The sequence below is a fragment of the Halichoerus grypus genome, chromosome 4 (genome assembly GCF_964656455.1).
Source record: "Halichoerus grypus chromosome 4, mHalGry1.hap1.1, whole genome shotgun sequence".
In the NCBI taxonomy this organism is placed as follows: Eukaryota; Metazoa; Chordata; class Mammalia; order Carnivora; family Phocidae; genus Halichoerus; species Halichoerus grypus.
The window spans coordinates 78,256,347-78,272,901 of NC_135715.1; the positions used below are offsets into that span (position 1 = coordinate 78,256,347).

Below are 16,555 nucleotides of genomic sequence, written 5' to 3' on the forward strand. Positions count from 1 at the left end.
ATATGATAGTTATGTGTGAACTCCACTGGGGAACATTTCACCTGGGCCCACATCTTACACTTCAGAGGAAAAGCACTGCTGTTTATTGAGTGCCTTCCGTGTGCTCAGCCTTGTGCCAGGCGCTCTCCCACGCCGCCCTTAGACCAGTGGCAGAATTTGTCACCGGTGTAGGATGGAGGGGACGGACCCAGAGCTAGGTGACTTCCTATGTTCATTCAACAGATGCTTCTTGGGCCTATGTGTGTGTCTGACAGGCAGGCTCCTGCCCCACGGACCTTACAGTTGAGGTGATTCAAGACGAAAGCAGGCACATCAGTCATTCGTTATACTCCGGGACGGGGCTGTGAGTGAACACCAGGGTCTCTGGGGTTGGGTGGGCAGGGAGGTCCTTCTGCGAAGGGGTTTTTCAGCTGAGAATTGTAGGAGGCATAAGTGAACCAGACTGGGAGTGGTATTTGTTCCTAGCAGAGAGAATAGTCTTGCTCAGTTCCAGAGGTAAGGAAGAATAAGTTGCCCGGGACCATCCAGGTTGAACCTGATGCTGGCTGGTTGGGAAGCAGTCAGCTTCCTGAGGTTCAGGTACTGCTCCCAGGCCTGGCTGCAGGCACACGTTTCACACATTAAGTCTAATCACTGAAGTTTTTCTCTCTTCGTGCTTTTCTTTTTTAAAAAGGAAGATTCTTTAACTTTTCAAGCATTGCTATCAAATAGTCATTTAAAGAGGAGTCACTTGGAGTGAGCATGAAATACCTACATTTCTACATTCAGTTTGGTACCTTTTCCACTAAGCCAGTCTGGACTTTGCCCTGGTCTTGTCTCTTGACTTGATTAAAGCCTTTTTTGTCTAACTGATTCTGAGTCCTGAACTTCTTAGTAATTCTAATAATTGGCCAGTGTGTTGTGTGTTACAGATGAGAATGATCTCACATGCAGTTTCACCTGTGATCTTCAGAGCAGCCCTGTCAAGTAGACAGAGAAAGGCTTGTTACCCAGTAGGAAACTGAAGCTCAGAGAGGTAAAGTGCTTGCCCAGATCACATGGAACTAAGTGCCAGATCTGGGGGTGGAAGCCAGCTCCAGCTGCTTTTTCCTTTGCACTGAAACGGCCGTCTTCTGAAACAGCCTCCCCCAGACCTGTCCTTACTTCCTGATAAGTGCCCTCCTCCATCCCCACCAAGGCTTCTTTCTTGATGCTCATTGTCCAGGTGGTTGTCCTAGCTCAGAGACTGGTGCTACCATCAGCTCTGGTTTCTAAACCAGAAATTTGGCCTCCCCTTTCAAACCTTTAGTCCTCTAGTGAACATCACCAACCCTTATGGGTTCTATTTCTTAAGCTGTTAAATCCACTCATTTCTCTCTGTTCTCCAGCTAATATTCTGTTTCAGATCCCCATAATATTTTCGGTAGACTTTTATTGTCACATTATCTAAGTAATCGATCTTCTTGTCTGTCTCCCATCTTAAACTGTGAATTCCCTTGAAGTTAGAGGCTGGTCATTATTTTCTGTTTTTCTAGAACCTAGTAACAGAGCCATCTTGTATGGGTGTTCAGGTTGTGCGCTGTTCAAGGGCCTTACGTAAAAGGGCATGCCTCACATCATACAAATGCTCGCTTATATGAGGGCATGTGTAGCCTACGGGGAGACCCTGGGCCACTCACGGAATACCTGTACAGCAGTAGAGAGTCACCTCCCCGGATAAAGCCACATGGCGTGCATGTTATGCACCTGTTCTGGAGAGTACACATGATCACTCCTCTGTCACTTGCCTCAGAGGTCCAGTTCCCTCCCTCCTTGTGATTTAGACTTTATCTGCCCCCCTCACCTGGGGGGTGTATATTATATGTGTGTGCGTGCCTGTGTGACAGATTGTGACATGTGGCATCGGTAGGTTTTCAGAGAGGGCCAGGCCACTGTCCACAGAGCTCTGGAAAGCTCCCCAGGGCAGGAGTTGCCCATGTTGTACAATAATATAGTAACAAACAATTTACTTGAGGAAGGGGTACCTTTTTATAGTCCCACAAAGGTACCACACGAACCACTAGGGCTCTGCCGATAACTACACAGAAAGTGTTGATGTGGTGGTAGAAGCAGTGTCTTAGAGCAGACCACTCACTCCTCAACTCCTCCTAGCTCTGGGGCTGGAGTCACAGGGCCTCCAGAAGCCATAAGAAAGGCAGCACAATTTGCAAAAGCCCTGAACTGGAAATAACCCAAATGTCCTTCGGTGGCAGAATGGATAAACAAGTATATTCATACAATGGAATATTACTCAGCAGTGAAGAATAGCAAACTCCTGGTACATACCACTGTATGAATAACCAAACAGTGTCGACCAAAATAAGCCAGACATGAAGAGTACAGACCATGTCATTCCATGGATATAAAGTTCAAAAACCAGTCAGACTAATCCTTGGTGAAGGCGATTTCCCCTGGGGCATTGGTCTGTGGGGGGCTGGGGCTTCTGGGTTGTAATGACACACTCCTCGATCTAGATGCTATTTATAAGGGTGTGTTCTTTGTGAACATTCATTGATCTTATGATTTGTGCACCTTAAGAAATATATGTTCAACTTAAATAAAAACATTCCTCCCCCCGTCCCCCCAAAAGACTGACTTCTTCCCCAGCTTTCAGCAACTTTGTGTTTTTAGAGTAAATTCCAGAGGGCTTTCAAGCCTCAACCCACCAGGGCCTCTTTCACCTGTGCCTGGCTCCGCTTCTCTCTGCTGGTGTGGCTGGGCAGAGAGGACATCCCCACATCTGGGGTTTGGCATTCTCACAGTTCTTTTTTCTTCAGTGTGGACTGTCTCCTGTGGCCCTTACCCTTTCTTAGCTGAGTACAAAGCAGCTTTGTACCTTCTCTTAAATCTGCTAATGTCACTTGATGGTAAAATGAGACTACTCTTCTAAGTCATGCCAGTTGGGAGGGATATGAGCTCTCCACTCACTTACCTACTGCTCTCTCTCTCTATGGCTGAGCAGACAGCTCCCTAGCTAGGTGAATGTCCCTCATGCTGGTGCCAGTCATTGATGTTTCTAAGGCCAGACTAAGCCCAGACGTCTGGCCAAGGTGTAACCAGCTTCTGATCTCTCTCTCCTCCCTCCCTGGGACTGCTGCACCTCACCCAGGCTTTCCTCATCTACCTGGTGTGTTGCGATTGTCCCTTCCAGTCCACCTTTCAGTTGGCTTCCAGACTCAACTCTTCAAAGGGCACTTTTGGCCACGTCACTCCTTAGCTTCACTGCAGAGAATGACTTTCACTTTGTCTGCAAGGAGTCCAGACAATTAACATGGCCTTGAAGGTCCTTCCAGATGGAGCCCTGTACACCTTCCACAGTCTCATCCCTCCGTAACTCTCCAGGAAAAGCCTTTGCCACACAGATGTGAATGTGAGGGATGGGGCCTGTTCCTCTCCTTCGCATATGCCCTTCCAGTTGGCTGGAATTCCATTGTTCCCTACACTCAGATTCAGTTATCTCTACTTCACAGCTTTTTCTGGCTTTCTCCTTTAATCTCCCATTTGTTAGATGATTTCCCCCCTCCTCTTGGGCATCTCTTTTCCTTTGAAGCTGTTTATTTGGCTACCTCACCCTCACCTTGCTGAAGGCCAGAATTTGTTTTTGTTTGTACTAGCGGTGCCTAAGACTTAGTAGGCTCTTGATGAATGCTTGCAAGGTGGATAGGTGGGTGGATGGGGCATAGATGAGTAGATGGTAGAGGAAGGGTGAATACATTTTGACTGCAAAGAAACCCTCCCTGATTATTTATTGTGAAAATAGGATAATTTATGTCTTGTGTGTTTCAGTTTTCAAAAAAAGGGAAAAAAGACCCTAGAGATTGGAAATAAAGTGATTTGTGTAAATTCCCACAGGAAAAGATACAATTCTCCTGCCTTTTCTCAGACATAGCGAGAGTCAATCAGGATTCTCCATACGTGCTTCGCAGCTCCTTGAGAATCTCTCTATTTTTGCTGGAATGGGAATTCATGGTTTTAGAAAGTTAGGTATTTCAAAACAGATGCTTAGACCACGAAGTCACTGAAAATGAGTGTGGTTGCAATATGCCCATTTTACACCAATTAAGCAGAGCTCTGGGCTTCTGGCCCCCTGCCAACACTCTGGTCCAGGCCCCAGGGAAATCTCAGCAATTCTTGGATCTAATTGTTCACTGTCTGCAATGTCTTAAAACAGTCATTTCGGTGACTTTACTTTAGATGTTGTGCATTAAAATATAGATTTCATGTTGAAAAATGTATTTAGTCTGATTCTTACTTTCTAAATAGAATCTTCCCTCAGTTTCATTGAGAACAATAGTTAGAACCTTTTAAGACCTTCCATCTCCCCACCTCTAAGAATAGTAATTTTAATGTCATTTCTTCAGATTTATGGTCCTATATGATTATGAAATAGATCTATATAAGTAAATTCACATAGAACTCTTAGAGCCTGGCACATAGTAGATACTGGATAAATATTAGCAATCATTTTTCTTTCTGCAAGACAAAGTCTGTGAAGCAGATTTCCATTTTACAGTTCTAAAATTCCTTACTGAAACAAAAAGTCCAGAGCCCTTTGCCCTGTCCTTTTAAAGACTGCTCTTTTTTGAATTGATTTTTCTTTGTTCATTAAAATGCAAAATGCTTTTCCTTTACAGTTTGCTCTTAGACTTCTGTGGGTTAAAAGGAGTGAAATGAGTGAGGGCAGAAGAGGAGGGACGGGGAGAGGGACCACTAGAGCTTCAGGTGTGAGCCCAGAGGCTGTGCGGCAGGCCTTTGCTTTTGCCACCAGTGGGCATCTGTGCTCTGGTGATGACAGCTAATTACACAAATAATAGTAACACGAGTAGTAGAAAGCGTCGTTTACCAAAGACTTCTATGTTCCAAGTGCTACTGAGCCAGTTCCATGCATGGTCTTGCTCAGTGCTCACCACTGCCCTCTCACCAAGTGGTGTCATCTGTTTCACCCAGGGAGGGTGAGGGAAGTTAAAGGACTTGTCCAAGGTCACCCAGTCAGCAAGTGACTTGAGCTAGATCCTGCTTCCAGGAGAGCTGGCTGCTAAGGGCAGTATTGGGTTGGACTCCATTTTGTTTTCGGAATGCAAGAACAACAGAGTGGTCAGTGAATTAGGCCTGGGGTAGGTATAATTCACTATCAGAAAATGGCTTTGTGATCTCTAGTCCTTTTTTTTTTTTTTAAGATTTTATTTATTTATTTGCCAGAGAGAGACACAGAGAGAGAGGGAACACAAGCAGGGGGAGCGGGAGAGGGAGAAGCAGGCTTCCTGCTGAGCAGAGAGCCCGATGTGGGGCTCGATCCCAGGACCCTGGGATCATGACCTGAGCCAAAGGTAGACGCTTAACGACTGAGCCACCCCGGCGCCCCTGATCTCTAGTTCCATATGTACAAGCCGTTTCCATGCTGAAGTAGTAGGTGATCTGTATGAATAACTTATTGATATAGCCACTTGTTAGTATGGTCATAGTGACTCTGAAAGAAATCACCCATATACTTTTACCAGTCCCCTTCCATGTAAGTATCAGTTTCTGCAAGAAAGGTATTTAGGTCACAATGCTGATAAGAACTTCACTACTTTGTAAAAAAACCAGGGAGTAGTTACCTTCAAAGTCTTACAGCACATTGTGTTAGAACTGCTTTCAGTTGCAATATAGGACACCTTTAATGTGATGAGTTTTGTGGTATCTTCCAGGAAGTTTGGGAGGGCTTTATAAGGAGTAATTTCCAAAGACATGGAAGGACCACAGGTTCAGAGCTGGGGTGGGGGAGAGTTAGTAAAATCACGGAGATAAGAGACAAAGGTGTGGGTTATGAGTTGAGTGGTTATTAGGAACAAGCCAGAAATCCAAGACCTCATGTAGAAAGTTTAATCCTTAAATACTCAAGCTGTAAATTTCAAAATGAAATTATATTATAATGAATTACTTTAAATGAGCTATCAATTGTTAATACTACTCTCTCTTCTTGCCTGAGTCAAATATTTCTAAGTCAGTATGAGCTTGTAGAGATTTACTTTATTGCAGATTACATATTACAGGAAACATCTTGGGACAGCCCTAGATGTCATGTGCACCAACCAGAGTTGAACGGTATTTTTATCATTTCTGAGAGGTGATGTGTTCTTTCTTAATCCTTCCAAGTGGAATATTTTCAAGATCATTGTCCATTTCTGAAAACTCTTGTTAGCAGTATGTGAAAACCACAAATGAATATGTTCTTTCCATTTTCTTTTTCAGATAGCGATGATCTTCAAAATGAAGACTCTGGAAAATTTTAGGTTCTCTATAGGAACTACAAAAATTGAAGGAAAGAAGATTTTCAAAAGGAAATTGTTTTGAAAGTATGTTTACAACTAACTGATACTGTTGACAGTTTGTTTTTTTTTTTTTAAATAATAAAACACTTTAAGAAGATTGTATTTATGGTAAAAGGAAACTGGACTAACAATGAGGCCAAAGACTTTTCCTGCCACAACTTACTCTGGAAATAGCCGCCAGCGACTGCAGGAGATTCGAGAGGGCTTAAAGCAGCCGGCCAAGTCTTCCGCTCAGGGGCTGCCTGTGGGACCAAACAGCGATGTTTCCCTGGCCACCAAAGTCCTGGGGGGCAAGGATGCTGCCAGGCAGCAACAGCAGATGAGAGCTACCCCAAAGTTCGGACCTTATCAGAAAGCTTTGAGAGAAATCAGATACTCCCTGTTGCCTTTTGCTAATGAGTCCGGCACTTCCGCAGCTGCCGAAGTGAACCGACAGATGCTGCAGGAACTGGTGAATGCGGGATGTGACCAGGTGGGTGTAACCTCCCCGAGGCTCCTGCGGTGGCAGTTACAGTAAGTAGTCCATCCGAGCACAGCTGAGAAGCCAAACATCCTGTGCTTGCCACTTGAAGGCTGAGAGAAGTGTTTCTAGGTCAAAACCCGAGGCCCTTCCAATGTGCCATCGCATTGTTTTCCACCCTCTCTCCAGAAGGGTCTTTTTGTCCGCTTTTCCTTTTCAGGCAAGATCCAGAAGTGTCTGAACTCTACTGAAATTCTGTTCTGTCCTTGTGACGTTGAGAAGGGCTTTCACACTTAGTCCTTTCTTTGGGGTTTATTTGGGCTTATTCTGAGCTGTCATGGGGAAGGTACTGACTTCCCTTGTTTCTGGCTTGTGCATTCATTTTACTTAGTTAAGGGAAAGGTTGATTAACATTATTTGGCTCTTCCTTAGACTCTGCTTTCTCCTATTTTAAAAAACAGTATGTATACCGTTATAGGAGACTATGTTAAGGAAATGATCAAGCTTGAGAAGTCATCAAAGTGGTGGCAACATAGTCTGACTTCTCCGTTGCTTGAGAATAAGGGACACATTAATGGAGGTGGCAACAATGATACATAAATACACAACTTCTAGCTATACATTTATGATCCTGTGTTGATTCACATAGCCACGTAAAACCCAGGTTGAGGGGCAGGACCATGTAAAATGGAACTAGTGTCCAACCATGTAAAAATGTATTTAGTAAAATCTAACTGTAAAAATGTAATTGCCTTATAAAAGAACTTCTGAAAGCTAATGCTTTGTTACCATCTGTCATCTTAAAAGTCTCAGTTGCATGAAAATGGAAATAAGGTAGGTATTTTTGCTGCCTTGGAAAATTAGTAAGATTTCATGCTCAAAGCACATCTAGATGGCTTGAGCACTTGTAGTTTCTTAGAAATAACCTAATTACCTACTCCTGGCCTCACAGTCACAGGAAAAGGCTAACAATGCCCTCTTTTATTTCCAAAAGCTATCTCAACCTTCTTGTTGTAGTTGCTTACCATAGAATTTAACTAGAGAATTTATTTTTCTCAGATGACATGTTTGTGAAACTAATCGTGCTATTTTGCAGGGCACTTCCTTGACACTTTGGGATATATTGGGATTAACTTGTGTGAAGCAAGCATTGTTGTGTTGAAAGTTGCTTTTATAAAACACAGGATCATGAATAATGTGGTGCAGAGTGTTTTAGCAGTGGAAGCTGACAGCAGAGGCATGACCTTTCTCATTGTGAAAATATGAAGTTAAATATGCTGCCAAGTGCTATCCCTTGACAAACAAAACTTGATGGTTTTGAAAGTAGGAAGGAGCAGTCCTGGGGAAATACTAGAGTAAGACTGCAGAGACTTGAAACCCAACAGCAAAGCCTAAAATCTTCTATAAATCACTTGCAAACAAAAGAGGTAATCAGAGCAGGGTGTTCTTTGCAGTTGTGTTTCAGCTGTGATAAAAAGAAACAAGTGAAGCAAATAATCCAGAATACAGGTGGGATCTCATTATGGCAAAATCCATTAGTGGTAATTACAGTGCAAGAAATAATGAAGCTGGTGCTGTATCCAAGACAGTAAAATACAAATACAGTAAAATTAAGGATCATGACACCAATGAAGTTCCCACCAACATTTAATTTATGTTAATTGCTAGCAGAAAGGACTCCATTTGTCATATTTAATGGTTCTGAAATAATCACTTTGGTGTATAGTGTTACTCTATAAAGTAAAACAGCTCTGCCTTCACCCTGACCCTCCAATTCGGACTGTTTTTGGTCTATATACAGGGTGCATTTGCTTTCAGAGAATCCTGGTCAGAACATCATTATGAGAATCTGAATAATGTGAGTGGAAACAATCAATAGTACCTCTAGAGTTGTGTGTTTCTTCAATAAAGCAGATTATCAGATCCAGTATAATTGGTACAGAGAGTACCTAGTGTTGCAGCTTTTCATTTTCCTTTGTCTCCTCCTGTATTGCCTTTTAATTTAGGTTCAGTTTTATTCTCTTGTACTTTGTCATTTTTGACCCTGATATTAATCAGAATGGCAGTAAACTCCATGTTTTCTCAAGGTCTTCCTGGTGATACACACTTTTATATGCACTATTTTATCCATTGCATATACATGTGCATACATTTTTTCCCACTTTATTTGACCTGAGACTTACTGAAAATATTTACTTGAGTGTTTTCTTTTAAACTTTTTATTAAAATAAAATTTACATAAGAAAAGTACATGATTCCTAAGTGTACAGCTCAGTGAATTTCACCCAGTGAATCACACCCATGTAACTAGCATGGATGGGTATATTTTTTTAACCTTTTTTTTTTTAATTTAAGTAATCTCTATACCCAACGTGGGGCTTGAACTCAACACCCTGAGATCAAGAGTCGCATGCCCTTCTGACTGAGCCAGCCGGGCACCCCTGTGTGTGTGTATTTTTTTAAGATTTATTTATTTTTAGAAAGAGTGTGCACACACAAGAGAGTGCGGAGGGGAGGGGCAGAGGTTGAGGGAGAGATTTTCCAGCAGACTCCCCACTGAGCGTGAAGCCAACTCAGGGCTCAGTCTCACAACACTGAGATCATGACCTGAGCTGAAACCAAGAGTCAGATGCTTAACTGACTGAGCCACCCAGGCGCTCCAGCCCCCACCGGGGTATATTTTTAATTAAAATATTTTTAATGTAAATTTCCAGGAAAAGTAAAAGACTAAGTATTTTCTGTGTAATGATATAGTGTATATGTCAAATGATGCAGTATCTAAAATATTTTTGCACATAAGTTATTAAAAACTTATGAAAATTTCTACAGGAAAAAAAAGGCCAGTGGATTAATATTCCTTATGGCAGGAGCTTTTCTTTAAATATAGATTAAAGAAATAGGAAAGATAAGTGTTTGGTTATGAGTGTCATATTTTTTATCATTTGGATACTCTTCATACTGACATAGGTAATTTAAATTTAGCTTTTATCTTATATAACTTAGTTTCACTTTTTCTTTTAATGGTTTCAAGTGATCATATTACCAGGTTTTCCGTCTTTTTCTTCCTGACAAAGTTTTAAAAACCACTAATTAGGGGTGCGTGGGTGGTTCAGTTGGTTAAGCGTCTGCCTTCTGCTCAGGTCATGATCCCGGGGTCCTGGGACCAAGCCCTGCATCGGGCTCCCTGAACCCTCTCCCGCTGCCCCCTGCTCATCCTCTCTCTGTCAAATAAATAAATAAACATACTAAAAAAAAAAAACCCACCCCACTAATTTGATTTTGCAGCGACGTTAATACATGTAACATGTCTGCTTCTCGGAAGCATATGACTTGTGTCATCTCACTGAATTGCAGTGGGTTAACAGGTATAAGGGTGCTATTGGGGCAGGCTCACTATACTCGGGGCTTCTCAGGGTGCAGGGATGGCTGGCTGGCATAGGGGCCTAGTGATGGCAAGAATCCTATTCAGCGGTAGCTCCTGCACTCCTCAGAATAGCTAAGCATTTTATCATTTTGTGTCCCTTAGAGAAAGACTTAAGTGAGAACTGCCTTTCAGATGTGAGTACCAAGAAATGTTTTTTGCTTTCTTGAGCAATTAGCATGTGCTCTTTCTCTGTGGACAGCCCATATCCTGACCTTCATGAGCCTCCCTCATTGATCTGCTGTGAGAGGTGCCAAGTCTGTGGCAGCCTTAAGACTCTTTAGGGCTCTGGCCTGTCATAGCTACATTCTTCCAGTCCTGAATTTCTATGTGTGCATAATTTTCCCAATCCTGACTTAATCCAATTTTTCCTCACTTTATTGTGAATGTTTAAATGACTTAAATCTTTATTGGAATGAGGGTAGGAAGAAATGTAAACAAATTGATTTATTACACCAAATTTGGCCTAAGAAAAAAGCCGATGGTCAGGGTGTATATTCAGAGGCAGGCTTCCTGAGAATAATGGTCATAGCAACAAATAAATTGGAGGTAGTCTGGTTAATAGGAAAAGGGAGTGAATTTCTTTGTATTCTCAAGCCAAAAAGTACAGAAAAGTCAAGTTTCTTAACCCATTCTGCAAGTTATTCCTCAACCCAGGTCCTTTTGCCAAAGGAAATAGCACTGCAGAGGGGTGAGGCCTGCTGGGACCTGTGAGTCTCAGAGGAAGGACAGACACTGGTGTTGGCAGCCGCTCCTGTGCCAAGTACCGGTCCGACAAGCACTCGCGTCGGTAGCCTCATTATTGAAACTACACAGCAAGCATTTGAGATGGTTTCCAGTCGTTCCCCCAGTATTGCAGAGGAAACTATGGCTTGGGTGGTCAGGCAGGTGACTCGAGCTCTCCTCTGCACCCGACCCCCGACCCCCCGGCTCTTACTGACCTTGTATCTTCAGCAAGGGTTGGTTAGACATACTTGTTACACACACTTGAGAGGAAAGACTTCAGTGCTCCCTTTAATGTGGCCATGCAGAGCTCTGTCTTTAACTTGCACCGTGTGTGTTGCTGGCCCGTCCTGGTGGGATTTTCTTCTCCGTGACTTGGTCCTCTCCCACGTCCAGGGGCGGGCGGCACTTTCTCAACGCTTCCAGTCGTCAGGTCCCTCGCCACAGGCCCCTTCTGGTCCTCTCCAGGGGCACCCCACCCACTCCTCCCCTGTGCACCTGCCCCAGATGCGGGGCGTGGCCTCCTCCTGCTCGCACCTCCACTTCGCTTGTTCTGGGGGCTTCCTCAACATATTATTCTGTTGGCTGGTAATGTCGGCATCCATCTTCCCCAGCGTGGATTCGGGCACCTGTTAGGGTTCGACTCAGATTCTTTCTTACTGCAGGGTCTTGATTCTTCCACCTGTTTTTGAACTGTTCCTATTCAGACTTCCATAGTTCTGTATTTCTAGGGCATTGGATGCTTGATGCCTAGCCTTGTGCGGACAGGTGGTCATGCTGTCGTCGCACCTGCCGTGTGGTACGCAGGCCTCTGGGGGCTGCGTCCCGGCGCGTCCTGGTGTGCGCGGGGCTTCGTGCGCGGCTCGCCGGCGGCCTGCGCGGTGGGGATTTGCGCACGCGCTGTGCGTGCCCCTGGAAAACTTTGCGGCGGAGGTTCCCTGTGCCGGTCCGCGCCCAAGCCATCGCTGGTTTGTCGGAAGTTGGAAGAGAGAGACACAAACACCCCTCGGCCTCTTTGTATGTTTGCAGCGGGTTAACAGGTGTTAAACAAACAGTAGGCATCATCGGGAAAGCTCTAGATGGGGACCTACAGAAATGTTAACGCTGAAGTGCTGTTCCTTTAGCCTGGTGTCAAGATCCTGCCTCGGGATTAGTTCTCTGTAATACAGGTATTTTGCTAATGAAAAAAAGTAGAAAAGGTTTAGATAACAAGTACATTTCCTCCTCCTCCCTTGTCTGGAAAGGGAACGAATTTTCAGTATTACCGAACACCAAACACCGGCTACTGCCCTGAAATATTCATAAGAGGAAAAGAAAAAAGAAACACTTAAGTTTAGGAATGCCAGTAATGTAACAGGAAATTGTATTACAATGGCTTTTGGGTGTAGCAGTTCCTTATCTTCCCCCTTCCACCACCACTTTTTTTTTTTTTTAGCTTTTCAAATTAAATCTGGCCTTGCCAAAAGATAAATCTTATACTTTGTTAAAGTAGGATATTTAAAATTAGTTTGACAAGACACAAGCACATCATACCCTTGTGTCATACCCTTCTCCCACCCCACCCCACACAAGCTCCCCCCTAGTTATTAAAGAAATAGTGTTCATTGTGTAAGTTTGGAAAATATAGAAACGTGCTGACATTGCCACTCCTCCTGGCCCCTCTCCTCATCTGTTCCCTGCACAGAACCCTCTGAGGGATCATTCTAAAAAGGAAAAATCCTGTCATTTCCTTCTGGAAAGCTTTCCACTGCACTTGGGATGAAGCTCCTGACCTGTGGGCAAGGCCCATCCCACAGCCTCAGGTGGCACCCCTTTTCCAGCAGTTGGTGTCTGACCCAGCCGGCTTTACTGCCTTTCCTCAGACCTCTCAACACTGGCCCCTTCTTCCTGGATAATGCCTACTCCTCTTTGAAGGCTTGTCTTGCTGTCCTGGATTCAGAAAAGCATTTTCTGACCCCCTAGTCTAAACCAGATCCCTCTGTTTTATTCTCTCTCATTACAGAAATTTCCTTTCATAGCATTTATGAGAACTTGTTACTAAATGTTTAGTTGTGTATTTCATGTAATATCCATTTCTCTCTTTAGAGTTAATCCTCATTAGGCAGTGGCTTTGTTCTGGTCATCATACTCTAGTACCTAAAACTGCAAACTCTCAAAAACATCTGATGTATGAATGAAGGGGTAAACGTTTTGCTATAAACATTTTCATTTTTAACGCCTGTGTTGTATTCCATTGTTCAAATAGTACTATAATTTATTATGCATAACTGGTGTTAAGAGGTAAACTGAAGCATATTTTAAAGTTTATCTGAGCAAAAATGATTCCAGTTGGTGGCGGCAAACCAGAAGTGGTTAGGAGCACTCCACTGACAGTCGCTCAGGGAAAGACTTTCAGAGAGCAGAGGCAGAAGCAAAGCAAGAAAATTATTCGATTGTCCACAGCTTAAGCAGTTACCTTATTTGGGAAAGCCTAGGTGGCTGTTTATGATTGGTTGTCCTTAGGTTTTGATTTTTTTAGCCTTCAGGCATTACAGACTTAGGTTTGGTTTGCTTACATGGGCATAAGGTCTTAGAATCACCTCAGTCTGATGGCTTCCTTCTTTAATTAAACACTGTGATGAACATCCTTCTACGTAAATCTTTATGGATAGCACTGATTCACTTCGAATGAATTTTAGAAATGGAATTACTAGGACAAATGATAAGAGCATTTTTACAGTTTTTATTTGCCAAGTTTCTTTAGAAAATTTTTAAATTGCCTTTATATTTTCAACAATGAATGACTCCAACAATGAATACTGCTACTACGAAACAACACATCTGTTTGTCAGTTTAATAGTTTGTTTTGTATTCTTAATTGTGGCAATAAGTATGTGGTAATAAAGTGGGATAGTTCTTCAGTTTTAAGTAGCAGAAAACTTTTTTTGAGGGGGGCTCTAAGTGTCTGAGATTGGATCCATTTTCCTCTTAAAATGCAATGCAAAATCTAGTACATCAAGACCAAAATGCATCTTTTGAGGAACATCTTTTCTCTCCTCCCTGAGTGATTTACATTTGTGCATGGTACAACTCCTGGCCAACACAGGATTTTGCAGTCCTAGAGGATTTGCAAGAAAGTAGTTGGCAGACAGGTAGGCAAGGCCTGCCTTCTGGGGAGGACAAGCCCTAACAACCCCAGGAGCGGCACTCTCTGGACATTCAGCTTGCTTTGTTCCCCAGAATGTTTTGTGTGCAGAGCAGAGCGCCCTGGCTGGTGTTTAGATATGACAGGCTACGAGTTTGCTGAGGTGTTCGTTCTGGCTGCCCTCAGGAAGCTGGGTCCTCGCGTCCTCTTTGAACAACCTTTTCCCTTAATCCAAACAAGCAGTACAACTATTAATATTTTCTGTATGTGTCATAATGTGGAAAATATTGGAGATCACAAATGTTGTTTACCTAATACCTATTATTCACACTGAGCAGTTTTCTACCTAAATGATTATTTGCTGTTATATATATATGGTTGTGGCCGTTCGATGGATCATGCAACCCTAGCAGGTGATTAATGAGCATTTTAATATATTCTATAGCATAGTGCTTTTCCCCTTAAAAGTGCTGCATAGGCAGATATTATAAGTGCTATAGAAGGTTTGGAATCATTATTTGGTCCTCCTTTTCTTGCACCCAGTGGTTTTCCAACCTGGGAAGTGTTGAAAAAATACTGCCACCCAAGCCACAGCACCAGAGATTGAATTCATTTGGTGAGGAGTGGGCCCTGGGTAGGAGCCCTTCCTGATGGGTCTCAGATGTGACTAAGGTGCAGCCAGGGTTGAGAGTCATTCATTACTGCCTGGAACCTCAGCTCTGCATTGAACTTGATGGAGTCGGCCCTGGGAAGTGGCTCTAAGATCTGAGCCTTGTGTTGGCCTGCAGTCTGTTTTGGGGCTCCTTACACTGTTTCTGTCATTGCCAACCCATTTATGGATGTACAGAGAAGTGAAATAACCCAACAAGGAAATTGAGTTTTTTTATGTCCTTTATTTTTTTATTTAATTTTATTTATTTATTTGAGAGAGAGACAAGCAGTGGGAGCGGCGGGGGCCAAGGGAGAAGCAGGCTCCCCGCTGAGCAGGGAGTCCGGTGTGAGGCTGATCCTGGAATTTGGGGATCATGACCTGAGCCAAAGGCAGACAGTGAACCAACTGAGCCACCCAGGTGCCCCTACCTTTTATGTCCTTTAGCAACAATTTCTTTTAAGCTACTTTTAATACAGTTATTATAAATTTCAGACTTAACAACAAAAAAGCCACCTCTATTAACATAGTCACTACCCAGCTGCTGCTTATTTTGGTGTTAAAATTCAGTTACCAGAAGTTCATAGTTCTCAAGTTTAATGCAAAATGTGTTCATCATGCAATTTTTATATACTATGTTTTATTCATCTTGGATTTCTTTATTGTCTTTTTTTTAAATTATTTTATTTAAATTCAATTAATGAACATATAGTGTATTATTAGTTTCAGAGGTAGAGTTCAGTGATTCATCAGTTGCATATAACACCTAGTGCTCATCACATCGCATGCCCTCCTTAATGTCCATCACCCTGTTACCACATCCCCCCATCCACCAGCCCTCTAGCAACCCTCAGTTTGTTTCCTATAGTTAAAAGTCTATGGTTTGTCTCCATCTCTGATTTCATCTTATTTTATCTTTCCCTCCCTTCCCCTATGATCCTCTGTTTTGTTTCTTAAATTCTACATGAGTGAAATCAGATGATAATTGTCTTTCTCTGATAGACTTATTTCACTTAGCATAATACCTTCTAGTTCTATCCACATCATTGCAAATGGTAAGATTTCATTTTTTTGATGGTTGCATAATATTCCATTGTATATATATATATACCACATCTTCTTTATCCATTCATCTGTTGATGGACATCTAGGCTCTTTCCATAGTTTGCTGTTGTGGACTTTGCTGCTATAAACATGGGGGTGCTTGTGCTGCTTTGAATCACTATGTTTGTATCCCTTGGGTAAATATCTAGTAGTGTATTGCTGGGTTGTAGGATAGCTCTATTTTTAACTTTTTGAGGAACCTCCACACTGTTTCCCAGAGTGGCTGCACCAGCTTGCATTCCCAGCAGCAGTGTAAGAGGGTTCCCCTTTCTCCGAATCCTCGCCAACATCTTTTGTTTCCTGACTTGTTAATTTTAGCCATTCTGACTGGTGTGAAGTGGTATCTCATTGTGGTTTTTTCTTTTTTCTTTTTTTTTTTTTTAGATTTTATTTATTTGACAGAGAGAGAGAGAGCACAAGCAGGGGGAAGGGCAGAGAGAGAGAGGGAGAAGCGGGCTCCCCACTGAGCAGGGAGCCCGATGTGGGGCTCCATCCCAGGACCCTGGGATCATGACCTGAGCCGAAGGCAGACGCTTAACCAACTGAGCCACCCAGGCGCCCCCTCATTGTGGTTTTGATTTGTATTTCCTCTTTCTTTTCTTTAGTAAGTATATTTGGAAAGGAGATGTTTTTCATAATTATATTTTTCAAATTTGTGATTTTATATAATTGACTTATTTTTCAGTGTGACAATTTGAATTTTCATAAGTGTACTTGCTGTTTTTCCTGGAGTTATGGGAAACCA

The 16,555-nt window shown here is 42.8% G+C and overlaps 1 protein-coding gene across 3 annotated transcripts in view; it reads left to right on the forward strand.

Moving 5' to 3' along the window:
• Positions 1–16,555, forward strand: part of LATS2 (large tumor suppressor kinase 2) — a 72,954-nt gene that overhangs the window by 6,257 nt on the left and 50,142 nt on the right. Inside the window, exon 2 of one of the 3 annotated variants that reach the window (XM_036106626.2) lies at positions 6,250–6,801. In XM_036106626.2, the coding sequence (XP_035962519.1) occupies positions 6,460–6,801 (342 nt within the window). In that variant the 5' untranslated portion in view covers positions 6,250–6,459. Of the gene's footprint in view, positions 1–6,249; positions 6,843–16,555 lie in introns of those variants that run through there. The other 2 variants (XM_078070586.1, XM_078070587.1) reach the window with 2 other exon arrangements.